General features: G+C 33.9%; 1 protein-coding gene across 2 annotated transcripts; it reads left to right on the top strand.

Moving 5' to 3' along the window:
• The first annotated feature begins 948 nt into the window (after positions 1 to 948).
• On the top strand, positions 949 to 8,978 carry LOC125047662 (maspardin-like). Of its 2 annotated transcripts, none has more exons than XM_047645996.1 (9): positions 949 to 1,076; positions 2,866 to 2,981; positions 3,268 to 3,402; positions 3,589 to 3,684; positions 3,984 to 4,114; positions 4,991 to 5,099; positions 5,215 to 5,298; positions 7,371 to 7,532; positions 7,809 to 8,978. In XM_047645996.1, the coding sequence occupies exons 2-9, from the start codon at positions 2,883 to 2,885 to the stop codon at positions 7,875 to 7,877; spliced, it is 885 nt and encodes a 294-aa protein (XP_047501952.1). In that variant the 5' UTR covers positions 949 to 1,076; positions 2,866 to 2,882; the 3' UTR covers positions 7,878 to 8,978. The 2 variants fall into 2 exon arrangements, with proteins under 2 accessions (XP_047501952.1, XP_047501951.1); XM_047645995.1 differs by having other exon boundaries at positions 1,023 to 1,193.
• The last annotated feature ends 1,643 nt before the right edge of the window (positions 8,979 to 10,621 follow it).

Below are 10,621 nucleotides of genomic sequence, written 5' to 3'. Positions count from 1 at the left end.
GAGAGAGAGAGAGAGAGAGAGAGAGAGAGAGAGAGAGAGAGAGAGAGAGGAGAGAGAGAGAGAGAGAGAGAGAGAGAGAGAGAGAGAGAGAGAGAGAGAGAGAGAGAGAGAGAGAGAGAGAGAGAGAGAGAGAGAGAGAGAGAGAGAGAGAGAGAGAGAGAGAGAGACAGAGAGAGAGAGAGAGAGAGAGAGAGAGAGAGGGAGAGGGAGAGGGAGAGAGAGAGAGAGAGAGAGAGAGAGAGAGAGAGAGAGAGAGAGAGAGAGAGAGAGAGAGAGAGAGAGAGAAAGAGAGAGAGAGAGAGGGGGGGGGGAGGGAGACAGGGAGAGAGGGAGAGAGGGAGAGAGAGAGAGAGAGAGAGAGAGAGAGAGAGAGAGAGAGAGAGAGAGAGAGAGAGAGAGAGAGAGAGAGAGAGAGAGAGAGAGAGAGAGAGAGAGGGGGGGGGGGGGTTAGTCTTGGCGAATCAGAATGCCAATTTTCCTTTCCTGGGATTAGATGTACTACAGTCTACCTTCAATTACGATTTTCTATTATATGTATTTTCAAAGAAATCGTAATTTAAGGGCTAACTCTATTGATATTTTCTTAAACGTTAATGGGATTCCTTTTCCAGATAATATCGCGGTGACAACTAACAACAGGTAATAAAGCAAATATAAAAGATTTCATGATTCCATTGTTTTTTAATGTACCAGAATAGATATATGTATTTGGTCACTGATGTAATAATAATGTTATGCATTTAAGGTATTTGTTATCATTGATAAAGGTCAGGTTATCAAAATTTATGCTGGATGACAGATAAGACATATTACTCCACCTGCAGTAGATAACAGAAAAAAAATAACAGATTTACACATGAAGACCTATTAATTAAAATAAAAGCATAAAGTGATATGAATATCTACATCACAGGAAACATGAGAGATAAAACATGACACATAAATTTACTCCCTGTTTGCTTTAAAAAAGACACAGCAACTTCTCCATTTGTCAAAAAAAACAAAATCAAAAACAAACACGCGATTCATTCAAGGCTTCGGCCGAGGCTTCAGGAGGCAGGACGGTCGGCTGTCAAGTAAGACACTTATCTATGGTCTTCAGGGTAAAGCTTTTATTGACCTCCTTTTTTCCCCGTGACTAAAGTGCCTGCTTGATGACCTCTCTGACCTCTGTGATAAGACGTTCCCTTAAGGTAAGAATTGAAGAGGAAATATGACGGGGTGTTCTTGGAGAGTTGTGTTTTGGTGTGTTTTCCTTCACCTTTTTTTTTCTCTTCATTTTCGTCTTCCGTTTTCATTCTGTGTTGATTTTTCGCGACATTTGATTTAAGAATTAATGCGACGGATGCTGTACGTGAACATAGTCCAGTTATATCCGTTTATTACTTCTTTTAGAGTTACGAGAAATGTGTAGAGAAAGTCCAGCGAAATAGGAATGAATTGTCTTGAGATTTCACATATTTGAAAAACAAAATATTGTGGTTTTAATTTTTGTATGATTTTCTTGTGCGGGTGTGAGCTTGAGCAGAAAGTTATTTTGAAGGCAGTTCTATAAGTTGAAGAAGTTTAGAAGAGAAAGAAAGAACAAAAAGATGCTAACTTAATGCTGAAAATAGAGAAATGTCTCTAACCACAAAAAACATAAACCCCAAAAATGTTTAAAAAGACAAATGCAAAGCACCCTTTTGATTGCCACTAAGCCCTATTCTCTTGTGTTTTTTTTTTCTTGTATTTATTACTTGTCAGATTATTTATTGTAATAGTGTCTGTAGTTTCTCTCTTTGATTATTTTAGTGCCATTACATTTCCCTGTAAATGTATATCAAAGTATTATGTGTTGCAAAATGTTCTTATTATTAATTTGCAAAGGTCGTAACATAGATGAAATGTGCTTTCTTTTTAGTCAAATTTTACCTAGTACTCCATGGCTGGGAGAAACTAAAATTATACGAAAATGACTTGTAGACATGAACGTTAATGCCACAAATAAAGGAAAATAATTGCAAAAATTCCTCACAGCCCAAGTCCACTCAGTGCTCCTGAATTTCAGCTCTATCTTGCCATGTATACCGAGATGAAGACAATGTTCGCCTTGGGGGATGTTGCCCAACCCTCCCCATGGGTAGTGCTAAAGGGGTATGCCCAGTCACAGCAACTTAGATTGTTGAATAAATTTTGTGATGTGAAGTTAGGCACTTGGCGAGGGCATCCATACTGTAAAGATTTACCAATAGCTCCAAAGAAGGAACCAGTCTGGACCTGCCAAAAAACATATGTGGTGGAATTTTGTTTTCTGTTCCTGGAGCACAAGTGTAATGCTATCAATTGTTGCTGCACCACTATCAGATTTGACTTTGGAACAATGCAGATCATAGAAAGTTTCATGTGTATTTGGATAGAATATTGCCTAAAGGTAATGTTCAAGATAGTGTAGTGAATGACACAAGTTAAATATAGGACATTGCAATAAAAGAAAAGTACATACAAAACGGTGGTATTAAAAACTAGAAAAATATTCCACAGAAAGTAAAGAAGAGACCATAATGTCTATTTAGTCTTCAAACCAAGAAAAAGCTTTCAATAAGAAGCCAGTTTAAATACTATAATGGTTTGCTAATTATATTGAAATATCCATGTTTTAAATATCTTATTTCTATTTTTATATTGATAAGTGCTTGAGTTAATAATTACTGTCTTTATTCAGGTTATTTGCTTTTTCATGACATTAGATTTAAAATTTAAATTTTGCTGTTTGAATGATATCAGGATTCTTATGACATTTTATGAAACCAAAATATTTGGAATGTTTATGGTTTTGATTGGAATGATAATAAGAAAATTGTTGATCTTATGGAATATTTTCAGACTATCACACCGTTTCAATGGATTTTGAGAGCGATCTTTCACAGTCTACAGAGTACAAAAGTTTCCGCAGCACTGTTCCTCTGAAACAGGTTGTTGTTGATAATGATGGTTTGAAGGTAAGTGTTCCAAAGTTTTACATAGTTTATTGTAATTTATTTTCAATATTGTTATTATTAGCATTGGTATTGAAATTATTAATGTTGTGGTTGTTTTTGTTATTGTGAATCCATCATTGTCATCGCCCTCACCATCATCGTCATCATTATCATCATCATCATGATTTATTATTACTATTATTGCCTTTGTCATTACCCCTTAATGTAGCAACCAAGAATCAGTGAGATACATTGTTACGCAATAAAATATGGCTTGAAAAGCACTATATTTTGTAATTAATTGCAGGTTTGGAAATTATATGATGCAGGACCTAGAGGGGTTCGATGCCCCCTCATATGCCTCCCTCCGGTCAGTGGAACAGCAGACTGCTTCTACAAGCAGATCCTGCCCCTCACAGCAAGAGGATACAGAATCATCTCAGTAAGCCAGATATTTGTATATAGATTATTTATATATGAATAAAGAGTGGGTATTGTTACAGGTGGTTTGATACATGACAATAATTGTCTCCCAGAGAGCAGCTAATCTATATAGTTGATTGAACCACTTACCACAACTAGAGAAACTAACCAGTAACATTGTAATACACAAAATTCTATTTTTTAGATTGAGTACCCTATATATTGGACAGTTAATGAATGGTGTGAGGGCTTCAAACGACTGCTTGATCTTCTTGAAGTGGATCGTGCACATTTGCTAGGGGTAAGCATTATGGTTTTGTTTTTGCACTGTTAGACATTTAGGCATGAATAATGATTGTAATAATAAAAGTTGATAATGATTATGATGTTTCATAGTTTAAGGTTAACTGTTTGTCAAACTGATGGGCTAAAATAACAATTATGGCTCTATTTAGAGATACTTACCTGAAATACTTACATGAAAATTTCTCAGGGAGATTTGACACTTGTGAATATACCTCCCTTCCCCCCCAAAATAAAGGGAGTTTTTCCCTTAAATTAGCATAATAATTGTTCTTGTTTTTTATTTTTCCTAAACAGGCTTCACTAGGGGGGTTCCTAGCACAAAAATTTACAGAACACACAGCAAATTGCCCTCGAGTGGCATCCTTACTCCTCTGCAATTCCTTCATTGACACCAAGATCTTCAACTATACTGACTCAGCCCCTGTGTAAGTTTTATTGTTTTGGCATGTAGCAACTAAGTAGAGGAATGATATACATACATATAGATAGATAGATAGTTATATTTATAAATAGTTATATATATAAAAATATATATATATATATATATATTACTTATATATATATATATATTTATATATATATATATAAATATATATATATAATATATATATATATATATATAAATATATATATATATATAAATATATATATATAAATATATATATATAAATATATATATATATATAAATAAATATATATATATATATATATATATATATATATATATATATATATATATATATATATTTTTTTTTTTTTTTTTTTTTTTTTTACTCAGACATTTTACAATAAAAGGACACACTTTTTTGCACAAGAAAAGAAAATAGAATTAAAGAGATTTATGAGAAAAACAAAAAATGTAATAAGATTATTTGTGATGTAGAAGCTAGTGCTGTTATCGATTATATTTTTTTAACTTGTACTTCTGATCATTATAATGAGTTTCTTTAAGATGTGTTTCATATAAGATTTACATGTGGTGCCAGTTTGTGGCATATTCCTGAATTGTTAAATAAATTTTCTTTGCTTTATATAAAGTATTGTTTAGTGTTGTATTATTCATTCACAAAGGGCTTGCCCATTAAAAAAACAAAAAAAAACATTAATTTGAAGACAGACGTGCAAGCATTTGACTAAACATTGTACAAAAGTCTACTTTTCATGTCTAACGTTTTTCTGAATTCCTATTATGGGTAGAGGTATTAAATGAGATTGAATTGTATAAAGTTGAAACATCAGAACTTGTATCTTTTTTAATTATTAGCAGTATTTCATGAACTCTGCTTTGTCTAATCTCACAGGTTCTGGATGCTGCCAGCTACGTTGCTCAAGAAGATGATCATAGGACGTTTCCCAAGGAAACTGATGGACTCCCAGATAGCTGATTCTATAGACTTCATGGTAGAGAGAGTAAGTTTGGATTAGTTTCACTTTCTGTCTGTAAAACTTTGAAGTTCTGATTGGGTAAATTATTCCTTTTCATATAATTTACTAACTATTCTAAGTGTTTTTGTAACTATTTCAGTTAGAGAGTCTGAACCAGAGTGAGTTGGCATCCAGACTTACCCTCAACTGCTCTCCAGCCTATATTCAGCCACAGAAGGTTCAGGTCAGTTTTTGGATTAGAGAAAGAACTTTTTTTGTTTTATATACTGCTAGTATTGTGTAGTTTGCTATTTTAGTGTGTTGACAACTTGAATGTACTGTCATTATCAGGTGAATGATGTCAGAGTAGATGCATTTTATACATAACTTGCTTTGCTTTTCCTCAGATTCAGGTACCTGAGGTTCTTTTATTAATGCAAATATCTAGACTATATATAGCTACCAAATCCAGTAAGATTGTTATGCGATAAAAGACATAATATTGGGTTGGGCAGAAATAGTGATCTTTGTCTGTAACTTGTTCATTAGTATCAATAAATGGAGAGACTGTGAAGTTAATATTAAAGATATTTGTGTAAATATTCTTTGTAGTTGTTAATAATGATTACCATCATTCATCACATTCTCAAAGGAAATACAGCATATATTATATATGCTTATATTTTGAGCTTACTTCGAAAAAATAATTTGTTCATTCATCTTTTTTAATTATGCATAATGAAAATTTTTCATATTTGTCATTCATAGTTAATATTAATTAACAGTTTCAGATGTTAATAGTACAGTTAAGTAGCTTACATCTGTATTGCAATCATTTATTAATTTGCTTTATATGTGTATTATGGTATATTTGCTTCAAAACAAGCAAAGTGAATTTTAAAGTGACTAAAGAATTAGCCTCTTCACAGATGTGATTACCCCATAAACTTGGACTGTCTTTATAATAACTGTTTTTGATAGCTTTCGGGTTGTACATTTAGACAACTTTTGCCATCCTGCAGCAATAGGAAACTCTTGTCATTATCTATGCTTTCTCATGTTAGCAATTTTAACCCAATGCCGACGGGTATGACGTGTATGGACGTGCTATGCCCACTGTGAGTACTTGTTTGATTGTTTTTACACATACATGGCTACACTTGTACTAAGTCACCAATAAGCCAGTTACGAGTACTGCCTGTCTCGCCCATTTACCCTTTTCTTTGATTTACAAAATATTTTATGTTATCTTATTTTGCTGTTACTAATGTTAAAAAACATTATAATAATTATAATGTTTATAATAAGAATAACACCATCAATATTCATAGCACTAGTAAAAAATACGTTTTTCCCTCCATTTCAAATCAGGTACAGTCACAAGGTCTACTAATTGACTCCTTTATGACTAAGCACTAGAAGAGCCATCTATGGGCAGACATTTCACAAAAAATATAGAAAATAGGCACAGCATGTTCCCCATTTTTTTTTTCATTTTCCCTGGTGGCATTAGGTTAAGCAACAGCATCCCCCAGAGACTAGGTGTGTCTGTATGGTGCTAAGGGTCATCTGGTTGCAGTCAAAGTAGAAGTAGAACTTTATTGCTGAGAGAGTTCATCATTAGTCTTAGGGCAGCTTGGTTCTGAAGGGATTAAGAAGGACTTATGGTATTGCTTTGGCTAGCAGCTATAGGTCACGTTGTTGCTATCTTCTGCTTTTCAGAAGTGAGGTGGTCTGTCAGGCTCTCCGTAGGTACATTTACTTTGTGTGCTAAGGAGAACTTGTGCTTTGGCTCATTCTTTTCTCCTGGAGCTGCACGGATTCTATAGCTTGAACACCCAGCTTTCTCATGCTTCACCAGCTTATTAGGAATCTACTCATGTGGTATGTAAGATCATTTCTGTCTTTTATGCAAGGATTTTTTTTATGATGGTCTAATGAATTAGTCAAAGAGTTTTCTTTGGTATTTCTTTCATCAATATGTAGTTTTCATTTGAATCAGAAGTTTTGCTTTGTGTTGTTGTTGTTATTTTTTTTTTCTTTTTTTTTTTTCTGAAATTTACTTTTAGAAATGGCACTGACTAGCAAAATCTGTATGCATATTGTCTTCTCCTTTAGTCTGTATGATTATTCTGGATCATAGCACAAACGTTTTTATGTTGATCTTATGTCTGTCTGTTGCATGATACCTTCGTCAGTATTAGAGCTAACACTTGCATATAGCCAACAAGTATTTGGGGAAATGACAGCACTGTGGAGATACTAAAGAACAGAACAAGGAAACTTGCACTTAGCCCTTTCATTCTTTTCACACAGGTGGAAGTAACGATACTGGATGTCTTTGATGAATCTGCCTTATCACAAACTGTTAAAGAGGAGGTTTACAAGTGTTATCCTTCAGCACGTCTAGCACACCTGAAGACTGGTGGAAACTTTCCTTTCTTAGCCAGGGCAGAGGAAGTTAATATATACATTCAGGTGAGATTTTCTATTTGATCTATTGGTTTGAAATAATATGTACTTTTTAGGACATTTGCATTTTATTTTTTATTTTTAATCTCAAATTAGGGAACTAAGGACAGTTTAAAGAATAAGCATATTTTTGTAGAATGTGATTTGCTTAGTTCAAATATGCACATGTGATACTTTTTAACATTTCAGCTAAAAAATAAACCATGTTTGAGTCATTGGTAAGAAGAAAACTGATAAATCTTTACTTGATGGTATTTACTATTTTGCTTTTTGTATTTTCAGGTTCACCTTCGAGCCTATGAAGGAACTGACAAAAGTGCAACTGATTCAGGCACTCCAGTGGAACGATAAAATGATCAACAAAAGATATATGACAAATTTTATAGGAAACCTCTAGTGACAAAAGTACAAGACATATCAGATATATCAGTTTCCTATGTATTGGATGTCACCTTTATTATAGTTAATAGTAAGAACAAATTTCCTAGGATTTTCTATTGCTATATATGTAAAGCTGTATTGTTATGCGAGTTTTGATATTCGTAGTCTTTGTAAACATTTCATAGTGATGTGTTCATTCCATAGAAGTAGGGAATGTTGATTTTCTTATTGGAACTAGGATAAAGAGTAGAGATATTTTTTCACCTTGGATCGAATATGGGATGTGTTAACTGTAGACAAGCATTTTTTGAATTCTACTTTTGTTAAGGAATGCTTTAAAAGATATGGGTCATGCATTTTGTTGGAGTGCTAACTGTATCATTTATCTGACAGCAATGGACAAATGGACACAGAAAATGTTTTTGTAGGGATTGTTTTGAAAGAAAACTCAAAGTAGTTTTGAGGTTACTTTTAAGTAAGTCATGATGAATCTCATGTCATGATATCCACTTTTGAAATTAGTGTTTGAAGTCAGCTTTATGTTCTTAATGAAGGGCTGTGACACCAATATATGCAAATATGGCCCAGGGTTTTGGTTATTAGATGACATCTGTTACTAATCTGCTAGTTGTGGGAAATGTATTGATATTGAAAGGATTAGGTTTAATAGAGAATAATGACAGCATTGTAAAGTGTTTTCCGGTGTTTACATGTATCAGACACAAGAGTTTTTAACATGGGGCTCAATATAGCAAAATAGCAGTGCATCATTCTGTAACAGAGAGGAGAGGATGTGCAATATATTAATGGTTAGATCATTTTTTGTATAGATCTTAGGGTGATAAAAGTATGAATATTCAGCAGTAATTCTGCAATATGTAATCCTGTTCCTACTGTTTGCTTAAAATAGTTTGTTGCTTTTATTGTAAATATTAATCTTTTGAGTATATATTTGTATTTCCAGTGCTAAGGATAGTGCTGGTGAGGTTTTGGTGGTTTATATAACAATATCTTTGTATTTTCCTTTATATTTTTGTTTCAGTTACAGAACTTTTAAAGTTATTTGGATCTTTTTATGTATTATTATCATCCTTGATTGTGATCATCTTAAATAATGAATTAATGAGTAATGAAAAAAAATATAAAAAACAGAGAAAAATTATTGAGATTAGATGGTATAATAAAATTAAAGTAAACCCAAATTCTGATACTCCAAACCAAAGCATCAGAGACCATATAGCAAGATGGAATAATGCAATGCTGCATTGATATAGATACATAACAATCATCCCTGACCTGGCCTCGAACCTAGTTTTTTAAAAAGTTTAAAAGTTTTTAAAAGTTTAGTTTTGATTCCATTTGTAACAATGGATATTCTTGGGTATGAGACCGGAGGGCCAGTACTAAACCAACCATGCCACACGACCCATGAAAGGAGTGTGCAACTAGGATCTAACTTGCTCCAAAGACATTACCTATCTACTCATACATGAGTAATGATAGCGAGGTTTTACACGCACTCCCCGTGGCCACTCGGTGGAAATTAATTTAGAAATTCAAAACTGGAGTCAGATATATTGAGGTGTATATACATGAAAGATGGAATAATGCAATGCTGCATTGATATAGATATATAACATTCCTCCCTGACCTGGCCTCAAACCTAGGTCACTCCGGATATGAGACCTGAGGGCCAGTACTAAACCAACCATGCCATGCGACCCACAAAAGGGGTGTTCAACTAGCATCTAACTAGCTCCATAGACATTACCTATCTACTCATACATGAGTAATAATAGCAAGGTTTTACACACTCCCCATGGGCACTCGGTGGAAATTGATTTAGAAATTCGAAACCGGAGTCAGATATACTGAGGTGTATATATATGAAAGATGGAATAATGCAATGCCACATTGATATAGATATATAACAATCCTCCCTGATCTGGCCTTGAACCTAGGTCACTCCAGGTATAAGACCGGAGGGCCAGTACTAAACCAACCATGCCATGCAACCCACTAAAAGGAGTGTGCAACTAGGACCTAACTAGCTCCATAGACATTACCTATCTACTTATACATGAGTAATGATAGTGAAGTTTTACACACACACCCCCTGTGGGCACTAGGTGGAAATTGATTTAGAAATTCGAAACCAGAGTCAGATATACTGAGGTGTATATATATGAAAGATGGAATAATGCAATGCCGCATTGATATAGTTAAATAACAATCCTTCCTGACCTGGACTTAAACCTAGGTCACTCCGGGTATGAGACCGATATTATAAGATGTACTGAAGAAAATCTAAAAAAAAATAAATGTACTGAAGAAAATCTAAAGAAATTAAACAATTACTTTATTAGAAATGAAGTAACCATACAAGAAAGGTAGAGTATTTTATGTCTACTTAGAGAAAAAGCAGAGTAGAGAGAACATACCTGAATAAATAATTATCAGATTTCAAAAATGTCCAATACCAAATCAGATTTTAAAAATTACCAACTACAGTACTTGCGGTATAGTGCAACAGTCATCAGATTTGCTTGTAAATATTTCGATAGCATTTAAATGATCCCATAGGATGGGAGGCTTAGGAGATGGAAACTGGGGCCCAATGTAGGGGATCACCCCTACCTTAGACCTCAACCCTCGCCTCAACTAATTTTGCATAGTCTTTTCATCTCCCCCTTTCCTTTCCTTTTCTTCTTCAT

Source organism: Penaeus chinensis, chromosome 41, assembly GCF_019202785.1.
Source record: "Penaeus chinensis breed Huanghai No. 1 chromosome 41, ASM1920278v2, whole genome shotgun sequence".
NCBI lineage: Eukaryota > Metazoa > Arthropoda > Malacostraca > Decapoda > Penaeidae > Penaeus > Penaeus chinensis.
This window is presented reverse-complemented; position numbering and strand designations above follow the sequence as displayed.